Below are 24,827 nucleotides of genomic sequence, written 5' to 3'. Positions count from 1 at the left end.
ATATGCTACGCGTTGTTGTATTGAGTAACTTAAGAAGCTATAAAAGTGTAGTCGAGGGCTGGCAACCGACCAATCAGTTATTTCGGATTACTCGAATAGTTTGTTTTTATTTCGTCTATTTAATTAACGGTCATCGTGCATGAACGTGTAGCTCGACAGAAATCGCGGTTAATATATTCATTTTTATTTTTGTTCTGAACGGTAAAAATTATTAATATTTGCACATCCCGAAAGTAAAAGTAGAGAAGTGTTTGGCGACCGGCGCGCGTTGGATTTCCGAATTCCAACGGTTTTTAATACATTTAATGGAAATCTGAATTCATAATAATGGCCTCGGGAAAAATATCTATAAAAATGACGATCTAATACAAAAGTTTTCATAAATATACAGACAATCTTAAGTTCTCAAAATTATCAATTGATAAAAAAAAAACATTTTTGTAATTTTTTATAGCGAGTATTATTTATTTTCACGGCAATTCGCACTGTTAAAATATATTTAGCTTATAGCTTTAGCATTGTTAAACATCTAACTTATTTCTAAGTTTTAAACTGGTGAAATAGACCAAACGTTTAACAAATGTCGCCAGGCTTTTTTAATAGGAATAAACAACAGCTATTACAAAATAGTGTGATTATTATTCCCGAGAATACTTTTTCCGAGGAATCACATTTCATGCACAACGCAAAACTATATTTAAATAATAATAAAACAATATAGGTACTGTATATTAATATGTATGGATCAAACACGATTAGCACACGACATTAACGTGACCAAAATAGGTCGTGCTTAAATCTAAATGCGTTTGGATTTCCGCGAAAAACGATTAGGTTTTGTAAACATACTTTACGAAACCCGAATACCATGTGTTTGCATGTAATGTGTATGAATGGTGACGGCGGTTGTGAACGGTCAATATCACTTCGGCCATCCACCACTTAACGACTACAGCCAATATTGTACTTATACTTAACAACTATAATAACAGTATACTTAAACAATACTATGCTACGAGTGACTGTTTTCCATAAAAAAACGATAATGACGTTGAAATATTTTTAAAACTGTGGAATGGCGCATATTTTTACTTAGGATGACAAACCATTTAAGATAGTTGTATTTGATAAATCAAACAACAGGCCATACTACTATGTAACATATATTGTATTGTTATTAATACTCGGTCTTTTACCGATAATAAACCGAGAAACCTTAAGAAAATAGTTCAAAATCGAAAAAACTTAATTAAAGTTAAGTGTACCACACATTTGACATTTATTTCACAAAAATCTCTAGTCACTTTTTTTTTTACTAAGCAAAAAAGAACCACTCTCGGAAAATAATTCGATTACAACACAATTTTTGTAACTCGGATATTTTTGTGTTTTTTTATAAATGTATGAGCAGGGTAATCAATTTAACGTAAGACACGCCGTTTCCCAGAAAATAATAGTAATTTTGTAGTTTTTCAATTAAAAAATTTATTTCTTTTTTGGCTATTTTTAACAATATTTAAAAATGTTCAAATCGACCTGTCAACATTTTCAGTAAATTATTTCAAAAACTTAATGAAATACAGTGCACATTACAGTTTTAAAAGTTTTCACAGCCACGTTATGACGCTAATATAAACAGCTAACGCATTTATTGCTCTTCTATTGATTTTTATTACAATTTAATGATTTTATAATATTACGATTTAAATCGAAGCGTTTTTTAGAGTGATTTGTCGCTTATAATAATTCTTCAAGACTTAGACCCCACCGTGTTGGCTACATTGCACACAAAGTACGTGTTTATTAAACGTTTTTTTAAATTTTTTAAATGAAACGGACGGCCGAGTTGTCGGAAAACTTAACCATTGCAAATATAAAATATCGCAGTCGCTAATAAATGCCCGGACGAGGTTAAGGACCTCATCCGTTGTGTATAAAATGGTAAACCGTTTTTTTCTTTCTTTTGTCTTCTAAAATAAACACGCGACGGATGAATTTTACGTGTTTTCATGAGCTGTTTTTAAAAACGAATATTATTTGTAAAAAGGTACACCGCCGCTGCCGTGCCGGAGTTTACGGCGAGGTCGTCGTCACGGTCGAACGGCCATTCCGATCGACCGACTTTAACAATTGTACAGTTGGATAAGTTTGAAAACAGAAAAAACAAATTATCGACGTCCCCAGACAAAATAAGATGGTCAATCAAAGATTGATAAATGCCTTTGAAGAGAAAACTGTCCGATGCGCGCCGGTTATCTCAAATCAAACGGACACGAACAATATTATCATTATACTTATATACATAATATTTTATAATAGCCGCCATTACTCGGAAACAACAAACTTAAAATGTACCCAACTCCCAAGTGGTATGTGTTCTACCTCGAGCAGAACCTACTGCCGCCGCCGCTGTTATCAGTAGACCTATTTTCTGTTGTCTGCAGTTGCACCGTAAAACAACAACAACAACAATAATAATAATAATAATATGATAATGCAGCAAGAATGTACGGCGACGAGGTGAGGTGAGGTCGTTTTTTGTTGTTGTGTGAACACAAGCTGGCACGACACAAAACACCAAACGCTCTTCTAGGCCGGTTTCTCCCGGACTATCGCAGCGGCCGTTTCTGATGACCCAAATGTCATCCAGAGTGACCCGGAAAGTCAACACGACGAGTCCGCTTACCCACTGAACAACATTATAAGCACGCCGTTTTGTTTTCTTCGACTTATCCCGAGTAATCTAATTAACTTGGTGGAACTGAGGAGGGGGGCTACGAGTAAACCCAAAAGGGTAAAAAATTCGTTCTGGGTACCAACTAACTTAATTTTTTTTTAGAAGAAAAAAAAATGCCAATTGTTTTTTAATCCCAACTTTAAAGAGGCGTGTGCCACTTGTTCAAATGGATTGAGACAAACGGTTTTCCAAAAATCATACGTAAAATGACATTATAGAAAGAAAACGGACATTAATTAAAAAAACTTTTATTTTAAAAAACTAATAATAAATGATTTCTCTAAAATTGACTAATTTAAAACAAAAAGCGTGTATTTATATTGGAGATATTCCTATTTTCACTAATAATACATATTTTGTTTAGATACAGAGATCTAAATTTTAAATTCTACCTTCATTTAAGAGGTTCCCATACAACCTATATTAATTATAGGAGTAAAAACCAGAAAATTTCATTAAAACTTTAACCGCGGCATTTACCAATAACAACAGCAGTCCAGGTACGGTAACATTAATCGAGTTTTTCTGTAACATAAATAATGCAGTTTTCTCTGTGCACATACCCACAGAATTGAACTTAACGACTGATTCGGTGAAAAATCGAGATTTCTCAAAACGACAACATAGTTTGCTCATAATTAAAACTAATGCGGTAACTAGTAAGAAATAATTCACAGTTATTACTTTTTAATGGAAAATACACAACGATTATACAGTCGAAACAGAATAATATTCTGGAAATTATGGAAATCAGAGAAATGTTATCGGTCAATTTATTATAATTTTTATTTGTTTACCTCGAGGTTATTTTTTAATATTAATATTAGTATCATTATCATTGCTAAGAAGCGCGTCACGACGGTTCGTAAAAGTAAACAGACAGAATAATTACACGACAGTAACTGCTCTCGAAACCTTTTTTTTTTTTTCAAGATACCGAGTAGACGTTTATGTACGTTTTTACTCCACTATAACATAACTAATGATCGTAATGCCAAAGACGACCGTGTCGATGACCCGCTTTAACGTGTATACATGTTAAACTCGGGCGATACATATAAAAATCATTTGTACACGTTACATTATGAAAAATTGAAATCCTAAACGAGTGGATCCTGTGTATTTGTTAGAGGGGGGGGGGGGTCTTTTTTATATATCAAACAGTTTTTTTAACGAGCCCCGTTAGTTGGGCGTTGAAAGAAAACGTCAAGTTCGCTGGATGACACGCCGACGACCGAAAGCGAAACCGTTTTATTTTATTTTATAACACTTTCGGTGAATTGAAACTTTTACACCAGCTGGAAAGAGTGCTAAAAGATTGGTGTATTAATATATATTTGGCCACACACACATAGGCAAGCGCGTTTATGTATATTTATATAATAATAATATTTAGTAAAACGACAGAAGAAAAATATGTTTAACAATTTTGGCAACGTCTCCCGAGGGCTAATACATTAAAAATTATAACATTTAATAATAATTGGTTAATTAATAGGAATCATCGGTTTACTCGGTTAGACAAGCGGGCGCGGTTGTATGCAAAACGGTCTAAAAAAAGAACCCGACGCCCGCGATTATTATACTAAGTGTAAAAAAAATGTATGCAATTAACGGTTCGGTTACATTCTATATTTAAACGCGTCGTGATCGACCTATGATGGGAGGGCGAGTGAGCTTCTGCACAGCTTTCGGATATGTGGATGTACTGTATAAATATACAATTTTTTATAATTTATATTAAATTAAAAAAAAAGCGTTGTTCAAGATTTATTTTTGCCATCCTGTCGTCATCGTCGCAGTCAGCCCCGACCGCACAGACATCGTCGTTATACTATTTTTCACCCACACACCAGTCATTAACAACCCCAAGGCCCGGCCACGTGTGCAAAGACCGACGACAGCGTTCAGAAAGTCGTTTTTGCCGACAGTGTATGAAAAAAACACCTTACAATATTAATGCGAGCGCGTTGAAATAAAATGAAAAAAAAAATCTTGGACGGGAAGCCCGCCGTCAAAGTCTTTTCACGACCTACATGGTCGATTATTGGAAGGTTTTTTCGAACAAACCTTAATCAGGCTTAACTATACTTACACGAGTACCGTACCGTACCTGACACCGTGTTGCACCGTCGCGTTTGATTTGTTTATGATAAATCTATTGTTGCACTCTAAAATATTATATTTTTTACTGTCATAGTATGTTATCTATTGAAACATTATTTCACGTGAGTAACTTGAAAGTTATTCGTCAGGTACTGACACAAAAGCAAGACTTCACATCCGCACAGAAAACCCCGAATAATTTAACAAAACCGGATATTTGTTTTAGGTGTTTAAACATGACTATATAACACATGACTCATGACTGTACACCAAAAATTCCAAGAAACTTATCAGTTATTTAAAAGACATTATTAAAAACTATAATACTTATTCATCATTTTCCAAACTTAAAATACGAACATCATAGTATATTACAAATTACGATGTAACGATGTACTTTATGGTACATGTTTAACGATTTGAAAAAGAAATTCGGGGCTCTAAGCTGACCAAAATTGATATGCAACTCTCTCAATTTCAAAAAAAAACATAACCCAATAAAATATACCCCCCCCCCACCCGATATGGTCAGATCAGGCGCGGAATATTTAATAATAACTGCTTACGGTCTTTGAAATTTTAAATGTGTTTTGTGGTTATGATTATTGCTAAGAGTTTTATGACTTATCAATTTATAGTAACGTTAAAGAAAGGAACATTTTAGGGCTTCGGGTAGAGAAACGGTTTGTTTAGTTCGATTTTCGGTTTTAGTGTTTGAAAAATTTCATACACAACAAAAACATTGTCAATTTGTTTTATTATTCCTATTTTCGACACGGTTTCATAGCTGTTTTGTGTCTCTCCTACCCGAAAGGAATGTAATTGGTAACATCCGACGGTTCAAGTATAAAATAATACGACAGTGCGTCACACGACAATTTTGGGGGAGGGGAGGAAAAATACAGGAAAGTCGATCGGAATTGCTGTACATACATTTCTGGGAATTACAAATTAATTGGATACCGATCAATTGGAAATGATCTAACGCTATCGCCGTGTATTAATATTATTATAAGACAACCCATAAGGTTGCACAGGACACGTTCGTGAGTAGTAAGTAGTTCAAGCTTGCTTTCGTGAAATATGAGTCAATATGAATTATTGGAACTTTCAAACGGTCTATACGAAAATATAACGAACCGCGGACGACGGTTGTGGTGCCATTAAATATTTTCGGATCGCGTTGGCTCGGTCTGCCGTCCAATAGTATTTATTTTTAAGTTGCACCCACGTGAGTAGTTAGCTTGGAAAAAAATTCCAATTGCTTTTGAACCGCGCTCGCCGTTTGATTGTTACAGCCAGGCAGTGCGTTCAGTCGACAACCGAGGCCGAAAGTTGGGTCAAAATGTATTAGAGAAAACACTAGTATTTTTCTCAACAAAAACGAGGTCAATGACAGCGCAGCCGAAAATAGAAATGATGTATACTTGTAGTTTGGCCACCGCAGGGACCACTTAAGTTTTCTAAACCGTGTAGACGACGTCGGTTATCTTTAACTGTAATGTATTTCACGACATTGTATACGGTCGTACACGGTTTTCGTGACCCGTTGGCTGTGAGAACATTCAAGTGTGATAAGGGAGACAGCTTAACGGGCGGTGGCTTTTTTAGTGACGGTCGCCTAAAACCGACACGGACTTCGACTAACGGGATGAGGAAATATCGACCCGGTAAATTCGGTGGTGAATTTTGAAACTCTCTTTGAGTGCATTGTACAAAAAAAATATCCTCATCGTGTTTCCGATCGCCGCCTCCGTTATTCGACCATCGGGCTATTGTGTCCGTATAAGAAGTTCAAGGACGAGTAATTACCAGACACAACTGGTTTAACAACTCTTATAGCGGATGTGCGGGCGGTGGTCTTATCGAAAGGGGAGGCTAAAGAGGGATCGCCGTCACCGTGTATAAAAGATATATATCATATTATTGGTGTAATCCGATGACGAAGATGCGTTACACGCCACGCATGCAATAATTATAATACAACGGTTAACCGGTGCCTTTATTTACCTTTCGCCAATATTCTAAGGCCACCGCCTTGTAGTAACAATAATAATATGCTCATTTCTCGGTAGGCATAAAAAAATGTATTTTGATGATCGTGCATGCTAAGGCATTAAATAAGTTTGCAGACCTAACCTAATAGGAAGGTTAACGGAATGCCACACCATCTATCCAATAGGTTTAAGTATAGGTAATTTTTTGATAAATTAGTTAAGAAGCTAAATGTTATCAATCGTAGCCAAAATCAATCCATATGGATATTTAACGTTCGTTTACGGCTCTTAAAAACACAGATTTAAAGGTTTTTTCTAAAAAATGTAGGTTTAATTAATATAGGTTTTTAAAAATTGAACTGTTTGTGATTTAATTGATTTCAGTGTATTCTAAAACAAATAGCATTATTTGAATACAAGCTAAGAGAACTAGACTTTGATGTACAAATTCAATTTTTTTTAAATTGAAAGTATTTCAAATGGTTTTCCTAGTTTTCAACTAGAGTTATCATTTTTGAGATGAGACAATCAACCATTTATTATTATCTAATTACTATCTATATTTCATCAATTCAATGATACACGTTTTGCTTATTAATTTTTGTAAAATCATAAATTATTGTTATCTACGTTTACCTATTATACACTGTTTGTAATTTTTTACTGTATATAAAATTATTGTGTTTTATAAGAACGTATTTATTCATGATTTTTTTTTATACAAAATTGTATCTCAGAGAATGCACTTTTTTAGGAACTGAGCTTGATTTATGTATTGCCAAAAGTACATCTATATAAAATTTAACATCTATACTTTATTGACTTTTTCAAATGTTTTTTTTTTAAATAATTAATAGAAATTAGAAACTATGTTACAGGATATTGAAGTTAATAATTTTCCCTGATATTTTGTATCGAAAATCACCCTAGCAAAATGTTGATAAAATTTTAATGTTGATTTTTGTATACATGTACTTTTACGTTAAAACTGCTCAGGTTTTAACATTTAAATACGATGCCAATATTTACTAATAGGGCAGTAGAGTATTTTCTGAATTATAATTTGAATATGCTAATCACAAGAATATTCCCTAACCTTGAAATATGTAACGGCTATTATTGTATAAACGTTTAGTTTGAAGTGCTTTATAGATTTGTTCGGCAACACAAAATATTAGCAAACAAAATTACCTAATCGAAATTGATTATTTGGTAATAACTACTAATTAAGATACTCCAAACAATATTTAATAATAACTTTTTAAACTATATCGTATAATATATTTGCATATTCACTCGCAGTTCGAAAACCAGGGTAATAACACTTGAAAATTATTTTTTACATGTAACATTTTTTTGTGTATGATAATTAGCAAACGTTCTCTAATATTTTTTTGTAATTTTTTGTACTATAAATTCACTTTTATCCTCGTCCGTTTTCAAAATTTTTATTGATAACACGATCAATAGCAGAGATCAACGTCATCCCTATAACCTACATAAAAATTAACACCACGTCATGACATTTTTACAGTACAAGATCTTAGAAAAGTTATTTATTAATAAAATGTATTTAAAATGTTTTTGTATTTTTATGTGATCTGTAAGTAAACTTGGGTACAGCAGAAAAGTCTTCGACTTGGAATAGCTTTGGACTAAACCGTAAAACAACGCCCATTCACAGTGGAAATATAATCATAAAAACCGATTTGACGGCGTCAATTAAAATTACATTAGGACAAATTCTTTTTCGATGATTTTGTTTGTTTACATGCAATTTAGTTTTAATGACAAGAGCGGTTTCATCCGATTAGAAAAAAAACCACTGGAACGATGAACTCGACTAATATATCCGTAGGTTTATAATTACACATTATTATACAATGTATAGGACAACAGACAATATTGTAACATCGCTCTAAGTGCAATGCACTTGTCGCTACAATGTTATCAAAATATGGAAAACTACGAGAATACTATTGGAAAAACTGATGATACGCTTAGCCCGCGGGTTTGAGTTTTATTTGACGTCGGTGATGTTACGTAAACGGTCTCGGGTGTCGCCCGTTGTTTACGCCGGATGGGCACGCAAGACGCGTGCCGGTTTTCACAACTTTGCTAGAACGCACCCCTCCTCCCGCCTTTTCGTTGCGCACAAACACACGCCCATCCCTCCTTCGCTCGCTAGGTCGACCGTCGAGGAATGTGGACGTGAAAAACGTGATCGCGGCCTGTTTTTATCCGATCGGAATGAAAAACACACCGTACGGACGTACGGGACACGTATCGAGTGCGGGCAACACACGAACGTGTGAGAAAAACAATAGCCGTTCTTCCTGTACACACATGACCGTTGATAATATTATTGTTATTATTGTGTAATTTCGGGGGCGAACCCGAAACCAGTTTGGTTGTACCTACTGCTGATACAAACAAATAACACATCGACTCCGAGACATCACCGCTTCTTCAAATAATAATAATAATTATCAAAAATATGGGTTTTCGGATGTCAGCCTTGGCCCTTGGTGTAGCCAGCGATGGTGGCTCGCCTTTGGGTTCGGCTGCCGTCGAGCGCCGGCCGCCGCCGCTGTCGGTGCGTGTCGGCCCATTTTTGGTCACCGGCCCGGCAGGGGTAACATAATGCTGTGGTACGCCGTTGACGCGGCGGCCGTGCGCATGCGCGTCTATTAAAAATATTCGCCTGGCCCGTCGTCCACCCGTCCGCCCTGCCGTCGAAACCGAAATAAACGCGGATCTAGGCCGACCGGATCGTCGACTGGGCTATAAATACAGCGGCGGCGACTGCGGGCGCCCCGATCGTCGCAGCCGTCGCTTGTACGTAAATGTGTGTAGGGTAAACGGATGCCAGCTGCTCAAACGGGTGCACCCCCCTTCTTATTTGTTCCCTCCACGGCAATATCCCATAAAAGCCCGGTTGGAGGGCAGCGGCGCATCCGAAACAATCACCGACCACTGAGAACCCGACGGCCCAACCGCCACAATAGTCTTCAAATGAGAATTAGCAGTCAATTTTTCGTTAATATGCCCAAATACAGAGTTTCGTCAGAATAACACGTTGTTAATATTTTAATTATTTAACGAGACATATTTCTGTTTTGACCGTTTTGTCAGCTATTGAATAACAATAAACATATTTTTGAAGATTTATGGCCATTCTCACCAGTTGGACTTAAAATTTAGCGTAGCTTAGCCTAATCATTTTTAGTACTGTTAAACTAAACTTAATTTTTAGGCCAAAATAATGAGAATTGTCATTACTGAAACAATGACTCAGAACTAAGACCTAAATATATTTCTAAAATTCTCAAACTTTAGTGTATTTCGGGAGAAATGCTACTATTGCTTCATGTTAAAATTAATTTAAATGGCCTAAAACTCTCTTTTATATATTAATATCAGTAAAAGTTATTCTATAAACAAAAACTTACTCTCGGGACAATTGTCTTGTTATTTTATGGAACAAAATATTTCCAAATTTTTTTTTTTATGAGGGTCTATTTTTTACTCAAAACATGCCTTATGAGAACATTTTTCAAGTCTTGTTGAATAGAAAGTTTTGAAAATAATTTTTTTAACTGTTTTAAAGAAGAAAGCACCCCACTGCAGAATACGTTGGACTGCAATTCTTACAAGTTATTAACCTATTTGTTTTGTTGTTTTTGGTAATGTATAACAAATTTAAGATCGATTGATTTGACATATAAGAAGCTTTCTCTTATAAACAAAAAAATATAATCCAAACCCGTGTCGCGAGTATTTCCCGTAGGGTTGTTTTTCGCTATTAATTATACTGAAGTAACAACAATAATTTCTGTTAAAACATATTAATAAGACGAACTCTATGTTTTTACTCGTAAACATTATCTACTAATGAAATTCCTAATTTCTCAAACATATCTTTCCAACCTCACATCAAACTGTTTCGTTTTTATGCGCCCATCATTAATTTTTAAATCGCTGTGAATCGGCGCCGGTTAAGGTTTTAAGTGGTCCGGAAATGACGGTTTGTATTTTTACTTATATAAACTAGCTCTTAAAAAACATATGCAGTAATCGCGTAAACACAACAAAACGTCGAAATGATATCTTTCTCGTCCCATTTTCGAAAACTCATCGATTGCGGGCTTTCCAAAACCGGTAAATTATTACTCTAGAAAGCCCATCGAAAAAACATCCCGGGTTTTTGTACACACAGAAATGTGTCCAAAATGTAAAAATAACATAGAAAAAACAAACCGAACAGTTTCGCGAAAACCTGGACTAGTCGAAAGTCGAGACAAATTAGTTAAGCTGTTTTGCCGTTGACAAACTCAAGTGTTTAAGAAGACTAATTTGTACTTGTCAAACATTGGAAAGCAGATCTACATATATGCTGTTGCTTAAACTATTTTTATAGTCGGTTAGAATTTCACGCTCGTGTACATTCGGTCAAACTCATCCGATTAATTAATAAACGTATAAGCAAACAAAAAATATACATCTATCATTGCGGGATACCGTTATTACTTTCAGGTCGACCGCGGAAAAGGGAAGGGTTAGGTACGTCTGGTCTGTCCAACGTGTCAATACTAATGGGACAGACGAAAATTCCTTTCCCGAAATCCGGACTTCTGAAAGAAAGTTTTTATATTATATTTTTCGAACGATTTGACAAGAAAAATGATTTTTCCTTTGGTACAATTCCCAAAGAATTTGTAACGGTGTAATGATGAATTGCGTACAAGGTAAGACTAGTGTAAGTATAGAACGAGAATTATTTATAACGAGTGAGTCACTTAATAATTTATCGCCGTCAGTCAGCTACTGTGGAGGTTTGTTATTATTACAATAATTGATTCTGATTTAACTAAACTGCCGTGCTTACAGTATAAAAACAAATATTAACATTAATACTTTGTTAATCGATAAACTGTAGTTATGGACAACAGCATACATGCTGATGTAGTTCATTAGGCAGCAGAGGACTAATTTACATTACCTATGTTTGTGTTTTGTAATTAGCTTAAAGATGTCGGAATTCCCCTGTCACAGATATGAGCACGCCGACTGTGTAAACAACATTCATGGAAGACACTTTGTAAGAGTGTCCGTCGAAATGAAAAACGGTCAGTTAAAAAAAAACAAAGATTCGTAAGCATTCTATTTAGATTAGAGCCAAATTGTCATAAATTATTTCATTTCGCCGGCATAGATATGTTTTAATTAGTTAAAAAAAACTAACGACATTTAACCAAATTTTGAAATTAAATGAACGACAAAAATATCCTTGAAAGCTTAACAAAAATAATGAATAATTCTAATTCTAAAATGTAGGTCACAATTAACTACAATGGGTATGGGCGTTTTTCGATAGTAATTATCACGTCATGTTATTCTACTAGTTTTGATTACAAGCGCGTTTGACAAGAACCCGGATTTTTGGGTATAAATTAACAAATTAACCCAGTGAAACACATGTTTCGGCAAAATGTTTTGGCCTGGCTTAAACTGTAACCCAACTGGTCGACAAAGTTGCGTGTCGAGTCAAATTTTCCTTTTCAAAATTGTTTTAAATATAAAAACCATAAACAAATTGTGTACGACTTATGACAGTAAAATAGGAAATTTAACCTAGGGCGACAAGTATAAATTGTAATACTAGATTAGTTCTTGTTCGGCAAATTTCCAGGTTAATAATATATTTTAACAACGCTTCAACACAGAGAGAAACGCATATATCGTGACCGACAACTAGACGGTAAACATTTATATTTAACTACATTTACATATTTTATGCATAGTACAAAGTTTTGTTTACTCTAGACACTCGTTTTGTCCACTAGAGTTAAATGATAAAAATATTATAATTTATTTTATATTTTACTCGACCGTCAAGTTCATCGACGCCAACATTACTCTCTCTCGAAACGGACTTTAGAGCTAGGGTAGAATCAGAAGAGGGAGTGGTTGAGTCTAACTCGTTAATAAAACAAACCATTTAAAATTAAAAAAAACTAGCGAAGGCGAATGTTTAATGTCAGATGAAAGTCACGATTATAATTCGGAGAAGATATAACTTGTCAACAATATTATTGTTAATACAATTTTTCAAATGTTACTCGGCAAGCTTATTATTCTTACATTATGAAATCTCCTCCACTTTTACAAATACTTTTCCTCTGGATACTAAATTTGACACATACTTATTTAGATTTGATATGGTTTGTTTTAGTTTTATTATCCGACGACGTTTTTATTAATGTCCTATAACTTCACACCTTATAAACCAATTATCAAAGACGCCGATTAAATTTTTAACTTAACGTCATCACGTCGACCTTGCTAAATATTTATTTACTAGACATATATTTGTTTTGCGGCGGATAAGAGAGGGTAATTCTAATACATCTTTGTAAAGCCTAATAGTCGTTCATTTTATAACGTTATTAAAAAAATATATATATTGTTTTTGTTTGCATTGGCCGCAAGATAATTTGGAGCACGGTCACTTTCACTGATTTCCTGTAACAAACACACCGCACACGTGCAACGACGGTCACTATGGGAAAGGGCGACCGTTAACTCGGTAATAGGTTCACCGTATAACGTATGCAATACACATAGCTGGTATACGCTTTTTATTCCTATAATCGAGCCATCGTGCGAAAACGAAACCGACCGAAAGTCCATTGAAAGGTTTCTTTTTACAGCTGAGATAAGATAATATGATGAGAACCTGAACCTAAACGCAACGCAGCTTTCACGAGGGCCCGTCGATATTTCAATGTTATGTTATAATTTTGCGGTTTTAAACAGATAATAGTTGTGTGGTACAATGTGATAGGACATTAAGATAAAATTCGATAAACTTACGTGCTCAGTCTATAATTCACGTTCATACCGGTTTTCGCTTTAAGTAGAAACAGTGTCAAATTTTACTTTGATTAATTTGAAATGTTTATAAAAATCTACTAAGAAATTAAGAAACCAAAAACACTGCTTATACTTTAGTCTTTACTCCTCCGTAAAAATATGATGACAAAGCGTAGTTACTCAAAAAGTTTCTTTTTATGTTAAGGTTAAATGCGACAAAAAATATGGTTAACCTCCGTTTGAAGCGTTACAATAATAATAGTAATAATAGTAATAATAATAATACTACAATTTGCATACATCAATCTTACACGGTCGGATAATTTCAAATTATAGCTACAAAAACTCATCGTACATAATATAATATTTAATAGTAATTACGCGTTTCTATGTCCGGTTTTCCCACGGAAAGCGTTTCAATTACTTTATTTTGTTAAAAAAAAAAACACAATAATTATTAATATCGAAAACAACCGTAATAACAACAAGTTTATTATAACGCGTTTGGGCGAGCAAAAAAATAAAATAGCAACGAAGGTCAGTCAATCGGACGGACGTCGAGAGTGGGAAGACAAATAACGAAAGGAAAGAAAATAAGAAAATGGACCGCCTCGAGGACCACCACTCGTGTTTGTCTGATGGCAGTAATTTGAATAATACATTTGAAAATTTAATAAACTAAACTGGATTACAGCCGCATTCCTACAGCGTATGCTTTCCCCAAGTATTTCAGTCACGACGACCGACTCTAAAGGCGGTAGGTACACCTTTCACGATTTACGAGGGTGTTGTATTTTTTTTTAAATATATAATAATACATAACTGAGGTCGTTTAAGTACACCGATACGAGCAACGGACACAATGGTAATTAGGCCGACAGTAAAACGGAGGCGGACGCGGTGCTGGTAGTCGAATAAGATGAAAAATTACTTATATTATTATAATGATATAACATGGAAACATAAAGCAATACGACACCGGTTACCGCGGAAAGGCCTAGAAGTTGATTTTTCCTTTTCCTACGCGTTTTTTTATTTATTTATTTTTTACCCGAGTTATGTCATTCTAGAACGTGCGCTACTTTCAACGAGTGCATTGTTCTTTCTTTGGACGTTGTCCTCGTCGTGTTTTCTCGCATTCAACACGTTTGCGGACGACACGGGCACGTATCAAATAGAATAATTCCGAATAGAAACAATGAAAAGGAATCTGGAAACGCAAAACTGGATATTCTTGTGTGTCACGATTCGAACACTATCCCCCGACCTGCCTGACGACCCGGTTGACTATTGCAAAACGTGCTGGGTTTCCTCCTAGCCATATTGGAAAATTAGGTTAAAAATTAAAATCAAAAACCTATGACATAACCGGTGTCGATAACAACAACAGAGTAAAAAAAATAACTATAACACAGCCGTTTAGTAGGAAAGTAACAGAGGGAGGCAGATGGTTATATCACTCACTTTTATATACATATAACTTGTGTAAATGTATGTATATATATATCTTATTATTCCCATCTACATTGTACACCCCAATTTTCTATTATTTTTTACAAACATATAAATAAATAAGTAATAAATATAGTATTTTAATTTCTATTAATGATTTTAAATGTATGAAAATAAGAACGTATCATATAATTCTTAACCTTTCGTAGAAGTTTATTTAAGGCGACTGAAATACTTTTTAATTATTATTAACAAAATAATAGAATTTAAAAAAAATTAAGCAATTTTATTTTTTAAATTAATATTTTAAAAGCATATTTGTTTTTTTTATCTATAACGCATACGAATGTACACCATTTCGGGGTCATTATGTCCTTAGTCCTAGTATTACAATCTATAGCTATGCTTAATGCTAAATCCTTATATATATATTTTTTAATATCTCATCTGTATCATCACAAAATATATATTATATTAAAGTGCACCCCTCAGTTTAAAATGAAACGGCCGCTTGTCGGCATAATACTATGTTTATACGACCAGCATGAAAACCTATCAATCGAGTTTATTACAGAGAAGTGTTGTAAATTAAATTATCTTATGATTTGATTTTTTCTACAAGAACTATCTCGGCGAACAAGAAACGGTTTACAGGAGGAGACGCATTTAATTAAATAGATTTTTCATCGTAATAATAATGATACACATTTTCACGTTGGCATCCGTCTAAATTGTTTAGTATTTTAAATTTTTATTCGCCTTTTGAACGACTCCGATTCTAGCCGAACACGTTTGGCGACTCTACATAATCAACCTTCTCGTACTCTGTGTAGAGACACGGCTACTAATAACCGGCCGTTAAAAATTAATTAGACACACAGAAGTCGAATTATTATTATATTATTAATAAAGACATGATGATGACCGACTGCCCAGTGAAGCGCTCACATACAGATCCGGCCGAGCACGACCGTCGTTCCAATAGGATTCGCGCGTTAACAATTTATTTGCGGTCATGTTTAATCGGTATTTTTTTTTTTTTTTTTTAGATAACAGTAACAGCAATAAAAATAAGTAATATAATATACTGTCCATGTATTACACAAAATATAATACTGTATACCGACGGTCAGGGTCCCGCGGTTTTGAATGTTGAAAGCAGGGGGGCTCGTCGTTTTGAAAATCCAGTGGTTCAAAAAATAATCGTATATTGTGCTAGGTCGTGCTGCAGTGTTGTTATCTATGTTGTACAACGCGCGCCTGCGACAAAAAACCCAAATGACCTTTTTCCTAATCCTAAACCACCGGGTCGAAGATCAGAACAATAATAATGTACGTAATGATATAATGATAGTATTATGTTAATCTTTATTCGATAGTTCAAAGGTGGTCAATTTGCCCCTATCTGGCGCTTGTTCGAAAATCGATAACCTTTGAAACGATAAGGCCAATTAAAAACAAACACTATTAAAACCTGCAAATCGGGTGGCTAGTCTACTACAGTTTTAGTACTATTTAATAATTAATAATAATAATTATCAATATAATCATTAATACACAGTCATTACTATCTATTAATTAGTCATCAACAAAACTATAACAAATACAGTCTGTATACATACATAAATTTAAAAACAAGCACAATAGAGACTGCCTTATGAATGAATCGACCTACTGTTCCAATTTGTCAGATACCTGCCATAATAATATGTGCCATTTGACAATGAATAGGACAGGACATATATATATTTAATTAATACGGACGCTGTATATTCCAAGTGTTAAAAAAAAACATTAGAGGTTAGTACCGTGAAGATCAAAATGACCGTTGTAGTGGCCTCGATTTTCACGGCTGAAAATGTGTAAGGATATCAGTCACGGTTCAACAGACGATAGGCACTATATTATACGATCAGTAAAACGAGCCTACGAAGGTACAACGCAATGTTTATCAACATTAGTATTGTTATTGATATTGGATTAAAATTTGGAACTTCCTTATGTATTTAATTGGAATGTTTATATACATATAGATAATAGGAAATGATAACATTAGCAATTAGAGCACATTAAACTTATTCTAAATATAATCATAGTTCATACACACACATACATATTATTATATATACATATTGTATAAATGTATTCTTATTATTTATCACTATCACATTTAATTGAATAAAAATTGAATAAACTATTGCTCTAATCTTTGAATGTCTCACAACATTACAGGTAATCGAGCACTTGAAACAAGATACTTAGAAAACTAATATATTATATTGTAAAGAGTCAAGTTTAGATGCCAATTCATAAGACAATCAGAATTTATGTTAATTTCAGTGAAGTAACCCACTTTAAAATTAAATAATGATCTGTTATTATTGACTATCGTGGACACTTGTCAATAATTTTCCATTGAGTTCTTTAGTAGGTATATACATATAGTAAGACTAAATGCAAAATGTATAAAACAACCAAGTTGAAAACAGATTAAGTTCAACAGATGATTCTGGAAAAGCTGCCAAAATCTTAAAACTAAATATAGGTGGTGTGTAGTTTCAATCTTTAAAACTTTAGTGAGCCAAGTCTACAAGAACAAATGACCAATAAAAAAATGTAAGTTAATTTTGAATTTGCCATGAAAATACATGTCAAATATTTGTAAACTATTTCAAGCTGGAGGTCAAATCTGATGATCAAAAGAACGACACAGTAACATTATCTTAAACACATTTTTTGAAAAGCATTAAAAAGTCTAAATTTTTGAACATGCTCAATAAAATGTTGATAGTATTAAACTGATTAACTCGCGAAACCCATATTAAAAGCTAAATACTATGAAAGCCCAAAGTAACTTTTAATTGATCATAAATACTCAGGAATTGAATATGGGCCAAATACAATATACTTTTGATGTACTCGAATGCATAGCTTTGAGTAAATTGGCCAACTGATAAATTCAAAAGCGAATGTAGGGCAGATTATTATGTGCAATGTATCTTGGAATACTTGAATTTTTTAACATGGTAGCATAAAACAAATAAATCACTATAAAAGTCGCCATACAAAATTAAACTTCAAAGTTCACTGTAATCATAACATTATGTATTCGATTAGGGTTCGAACTTAAAAATGTCTTATTGCACAGTACTAGTAATAATAATGTAGGTATATTACCTATGTCATTACTACTATTGTACATAGAAATCAACCGCTTACCTTTTTTTGTTGCTTCTCCCACGCCGGGTCCAAAAGTCCTTCCCGTTCCCATTCTTCTTCCGGTTCCATGTACCCGTTGCTGTAGTCTATGCCGTTCTCGTGATTGTTCATGGTCATCATTTTGGGGCTGGGGTTTTTCGTTCGAGTGGTCGACTAATAATGTGTTTTTTCGGTTTTTTCGTATGTGAAAAAAAATATGTACTTCAACGACGACGGTTGCCCTGCGATGCTGTTCCGTGCCGTCCGTACACCATAGATTTATTTAAAACGACCGGATGGAAGAAAACAAACGAACGGACAGATCTCGGACGTCCTGATGGAGAACGCGATCAACTATTAATAATTAACCCGACGGAATAACTATTCTCTCTATGTATTGTTAAGCGTGTGATATGGCAGGAAAAAAACCGCACTACTAACGACCGGCACTATACACATCGAAGCGGACCGTGTTGTTTTGTTGACTCGCCGCAGATGCATACGTGCCGTTCACCCCTTCTCCCTCTCACGGCACTCGTGGTTCAACCGCGCTGGCCCCTCTACGCCACCACCTCGCTCCCCACCGGTAACACCGCCGAACGTCGGCCGCCGCCGCCGCCGGCTGGCCGCTTTATTACCTCGGCAATTTAAACCGTGAAAATACCAGTGTTACCACGCGCCAGGTAACGGACCCGGTATTATGCCGCATCATCGACAGACCTGACGGCCCGTTTGAAATTTAACAGAAACTGATACTGACGACTGATACCACAACAAAATACAGACCGTCTCTGACCCCCGTCGATTGTTCAATGTCCATAGTTGGGATTTGAATGCGACATTATCTTGTTACCTGTTTGGAGTTTATTGTTACTAGGCTTTTTTGGAGACATCAAATGGACTTCTACTTGATTCCCTATTTAAGGGCCGTGGTTTCGTCATAAAATTATACTCAAAAAGCCGATTGGAAATACTCTCACGGTTTCAATTTTAAAAATTGTCTGAATCGGTTCACTGCACAAATAATTTAATGCGTTGATTGAAATTTTTTAATTTCGGTTTTTGTAAGTAATTTGTTAACTTAAAGATTCAACAATTTCTTACTTATGAGTTATGATTATTATGAGTGAACAATGTCTGTTTTTTGTTTATCGTTAGTCTATAAAAGAATTAATAAATGCCTCGTAAATATTAAATAATATGTATGTTCACTATAATTCAGGAATTTTTTTTTTTTTTGTCAATTTGTCTCTGACAAATGTCTCATTAATTGCATTTTTTGACGACTATTAAGTCAGTGATTGCTTCTGCCACTTTTATCGCTTAAAATATGTATATTATGAACCAGATGCTATCAGCCTTAAATACTTCTGTAGATGCCCACAACATGACTCACTAATATATAGTTTACAAGTTTGTTAATTTTATGTTTAACTAAAAATATGGTAATAGTCACGTGTATAAAATATTATGACTATATTTTATTTTATATGAAAAAAGTTACCTATTGTATTATCTTATTGGAAAGTTTATAAAACGATAAAAAAAATATACTTAGAACTTGCGTGTAAACTGCATATTGAAGAAAACTTATATATATATATATATAATATAAATATGTTTTTTCTTCAAAAATCCCAGTACAGACTAATCCTTTTAGCCTTTAGGTTATAAAAGAAAACGATCATACTCTTAAATCCTGTGCCGCCTCTCTTCATATTATCAAACTCAATTTACTTTAACACGGGCGTGTATATGCTAGTGGGCGCATGACTGAGTGGGTACATTAGGTAATTTATACAGGTTTTCTGTAAGTAAAAAAAATATAATTTGTGTTAATAAAATAATGTTTAATTCATTTAGTATATAAAAGAAATTATCTCTTACATTAAATGATGTCTGTTTTTAAAACTTTCTTATCAGTGTTTAGTAGACATAATAATAACTTTAAAAGTAAGTCTATAGATAATTTTTCCAAACCCATTAGTCATTACCACAGTGAAAATGGATAACAGAATATGAAATATATGTTAAAATATACTTCACACTTAATCATGATCTTTGTAGTTTTTTATTTATAAAGTTTATAAATAAAATAATTAATATTCATGTTTAGAAGATGTACCAGACATATATGTAAACAAATTTTGGCATTGGCCAACGCGCATTCACAAATAGTAAATAATTGTAATGCATCCGTTATATATTACACAGACTTTATTGTATTATATTATATTTTGCTATTTACTGTACATAACTACTCACTAGCTATAAATATTATTTTAATCGAAAAAAACGCTCAACAAATTTACAAAATGTTTATATAGCTTCACATACATAACAGTAGAAAACTACAAAAATATCAATCCTTTCCCCTAGAATAGGTGTAAAGATATCTTTATTTCATTTTTTTGTTGTTATATTAGGACGTAATATCTGAAAATTTGTCTGTGAACATGTAACATACTTTTTATTTTTGCAATCATCTTTCAACCTTTATTTTAGCACAATAATGCTTATACAAATTAAAATTGTATAATTTTACCTGTTGATATTTACTAAGTCCCGTAGATATTTTTACCTTAAAATTTTTTTTTTTGTGGATTATTGCCTATGTTTAAATTTAAAGATATTCTTTTTCTTTCATTTTGTGTATTCCTGAGAACAATTATTTAAAAATTATTTTACATAAATTATATGCATAGCCTAAATATGTGTAAAATGATTATTAGAATTTACAATTATCTCGTTATTCAATAGGTAGTTTGACGACATATTATGTTTCAATTGCTTGGAATGTTTGATGTTAGTCAACTTCTTTTTTGGACTTTTTTTAACAAATAGCCAAATAGATGTTCATAACTAAAATAAACATCAATAGTTTATCGTTTAACAATCGTTTGAGATAAAATTGTTTGTCTTAATCTTCTAAAAAAGTATAATGTATTTAATTTTTGCAAAACTATGAGAAACACATTTGTATAAATTTAAAATCTTATTTTAAAATAAAAATACATAATACAAATTCTAATGAAAAGGACTACATTGAGCAAGGTTAGTAAACATTTTTTTTCTTCTAGTTTATATATTTTTTTTATGCTAGTTATTATTTTTTTCTGTTAAAAATGTTTAAAAAAGAAAAGAAGAAATAATATCATGTAAAATAAAATAAAATGTTTGGTGTCGCTCGTTTAAACAACTACAACTCTGATCTCCCCCAAATTTTTTTAAAGTTATTACTTAATTCCTAGCAATCCAAATGCCAAAGAGAGTGCTCTTCTTCATAATTATGCTGCTTGGCTTAGAGCTATTTCCTGTCGTCCTTGGTTCTGGAACTCTCCCTTACCCAGATCCTTTATTATATCTTTCACAGGACTTCGTCTTGGTCACAACCTCCTTCCCGCTCGTGCCTTCCATCTTTCCCTAAACTCATCTCCCTTTTGTACCCTCCATCTTAATGAAGCTCCTTGTAATTTTAACCATATTCTCCTTGACTGTCCTACTCTATACTCCAACAGAAAAAATTTACCTCCCATCTCAGTTCGCTCGGCTATACCTCCCTTAATCCCTCTCTTCATCGTCCTCGTAATTTTCTTTATTTTCAAAGATTGATGTCATATTTAATTGTTACTTTTGGCATGTTTTATTATTTTTATAGTTTATTTTATTGTTTTTATAGTTTGTTATAATACTATTTTTGAATATAGATTCATAATTGTCGTGCTGCATAATATTGTTCAAATAATAGCACATTAATATTAAAATAAAACTATGTGTAACTTGAGAGCCTTTAATATCAAAGATATGCAAAATAAAGACATGTAGGTACATATAAACATGCTGTGTTTATTTTAAGGGACAGATTAAATATTTGTGTTTCCAATCTAGCACAAACTATAGATTTGCAAAAAATTGTAATATAACATTTATAACATGACAAATTGGATTAGGTAGCTCAATTTTTTTTTCTTATTAATGAAGTATTTATTATTATTTTAAATACATTTAATTGACAATAATTGAAGCCAAAAGTTTGTTTTACAAAAAAAAAAGTCTTATACTCCTTTGCCATATCTCATACAACTATACACAAAAATAATTTCCCTCTAAAACAACCAACTAGAAAGAAGAAGATATTAATATAAAAATATCAAAAAACTGCACAAAGGTTAGCGGTAGAAATTTGAACAATGATAAAATTACCTATTATAACCCCCAGCTAAAATCCTGATATCTTTCTATGTGCTACGAGTAATGATTAAATACATTTAGTTAGATAATTCAAATTAAGAGTACACACGCCGCCCATTTTTGAGGAGTAAAGTATAGGCAATTTTTTACAAAATCATAACTTAAAGGTTCAACTGTGATGTGTAACTATTAGTTCAGTAGTTAGGACTCTTTTTTGGTAGTTAAATTATTTCTGACAGCATCCTTGACAGCAATTTAAAAAAAAAATGTCTGTTGAGTTGAATTTTACGCGGATTAATTTTTCTCAGGCTTCATAATATGTAGTTAAGGAAAGAAATTCATACATATTATTTATGACAAAATTGTCTGTGTTCCATCATCCGTCTTTTTCCGATATATCTAATACAACCAACGCTATATCATTTTAAAAAAGTAAAAAAAAAAATCTTTTCTTCGTTAATTAATTATTCATTAACTCGTTGAAATATTTAAAAAAAAAGGCCATGGTAGAGCACAGGCAATGTTGTTGTCTATATTATGTGAAAATTTGGTTTCTTAGTTTTTATTACAGGCTTTGTAAAATTAATCGCTGCAAGGCGGGTTTTTTTGAAGAAAATAACGAGTGTGTGATGCTCTCTTAAGAGAAATAGTAATTTTTTGTAAGGTACTTATGATTAAACCTAGAGAGGGACATTTCCCTCCCTCAAATAAATCCATTATTCATTAGACGAAACATTACAGTTTTTGTACATTCGTTTCGGTATTCAATTTCTTAGTATTTCTTTGAGTAGGAAAAATCCTGTCACATGTTTACATGTCAAAAAAGCAATGATTAAATTTATTTTAAATAGAAAATAAAGTTGTAAAATAACCCCCCCCCCCTTTACTTGACTCAATAAAATTGTTGCTAATATGCCTAAATGTCACAGTTTTTCTACAATAGAATATCAGAGCATCAGAATAGAGTATAATTTTTAATAGAATTTAATCAAACCTAATCAAATTGGACACATTATCATTGATAAAATAATATTAAGAGAAATACTATTTAATACCTAAAGACGAGAGACGCTTTGCTAGGTAATGGTTATTGAATAAACAGTTTTCTAACTATTTCCTCTATAATTGTGTACTCAACTCCTTTTGAGCTTTACATGGAACCTATTTTCTCCTTATAGAAGACAAGTCATTATTTTAAACGAGCCAAACAAAGTCAATCGTTCCGAATTAGGATCCTGATATGGATCACCAGAAAAGGTCAGAATAACTAAAATAATCATATTTTCTATCTAAATAATAATATTTTAGATTTACCGTTAATAAAAAAACTATTGATACTATAGATCACACTAGGGAAGAGTAGCGTATGATCAATTTCTATCATAGGTTAAGTTATATTTGTTTGTTGGGTTACAAACAGTGAGAGCCGGATTATCTCTATTTGATAAATCTTATATATTACCTCTCTTCAAATCTCTTAAAAAATTCTTCTGGTCGAAAACATCTTCTTCTAATCTTAACTTTAGTAAAATGCGTAATCCTGCAGTAATTTTGTAAGCAACTAATATACCTCCTAGTGCTTTCAATACTTGCTTAATGCATTGGTAAATACATTTTTAATATTTGTTTTTATATTATTGTAAAAACTATTAAACAACTTTAAAAACTATTATTTTTAAAATGAAAACATACAACTTAAAGATAATTTTAAAATGTATGCATGTATAAATATTTATATTTAAACGGCCTATTACTGTAATATTTAATTTTCAATATTTATTTCTTCAGTTTAATGAAATATGTTAAATATCAGTATTATAAAACATTGCATTTGTTTTTTCTATATCTTTTTAGTTCCCTCTTCTCGTTACAAGTATTCCAGTAAAATTAATATTACCTGAACGGAATTTGAAAATTAATGAACTTTAGAAATATTTTAATAGGTAGAATTATTTCCCCTGTAGTTTTCTAAACAGTTTAAGTATTTAATTATTATCTTCTGCAATAGATTTTAAATTTACACGATCTTTCATTCTGTAGGTATCTATGGATATATCACGTTAGATTATATATGATAATTTTTTTGTTATGTAATTTAACCAAATAGACATGAATTACGTTACCCACTTGTGGAAGATTAATTAACTATAAAAAATCTAAACATTCATTGTTTTTGTATATTATATTGTTACAGTTGGTCAATACAGCGCAGTTTGCACCTTTAAGGCCCGACCAAAGGAACATCAATGGAAGCAACTTAAAGGACATAT

General features: G+C 32.9%; 1 protein-coding gene across 2 annotated transcripts in view; it reads right to left on the bottom strand.

Annotated features, from left to right (window-relative positions):
* Positions 1 to 18,863, bottom strand: part of LOC126837412 (alpha-actinin, sarcomeric) — a 38,352-nt gene extending 19,489 nt beyond the window's left edge. For both annotated transcript variants that reach the window (XM_050571323.1, XM_050571324.1), the window contains exon 1: positions 18,388 to 18,863. In XM_050571323.1, the coding sequence (XP_050427280.1) occupies positions 18,388 to 18,507 (120 nt within the window). In that variant the 5' untranslated portion in view covers positions 18,508 to 18,863. The remainder of the gene's footprint in view (positions 1 to 18,387) is intronic.
* Positions 18,864 to 24,827: the final 5,964 nt, after the last annotated feature.

The sequence above is a fragment of the Adelges cooleyi genome, unplaced genomic scaffold (assembly GCF_023614345.1).
Source record: "Adelges cooleyi isolate 19-005CV unplaced genomic scaffold, UGA_ACOO_1.1 ACOO_flye_CR_arks_rails_tigmint_CR_PRNA_248, whole genome shotgun sequence".
NCBI classification, from domain to species: Eukaryota; Metazoa; Arthropoda; class Insecta; order Hemiptera; family Adelgidae; genus Adelges; species Adelges cooleyi.
This window is presented reverse-complemented; position numbering and strand designations above follow the sequence as displayed.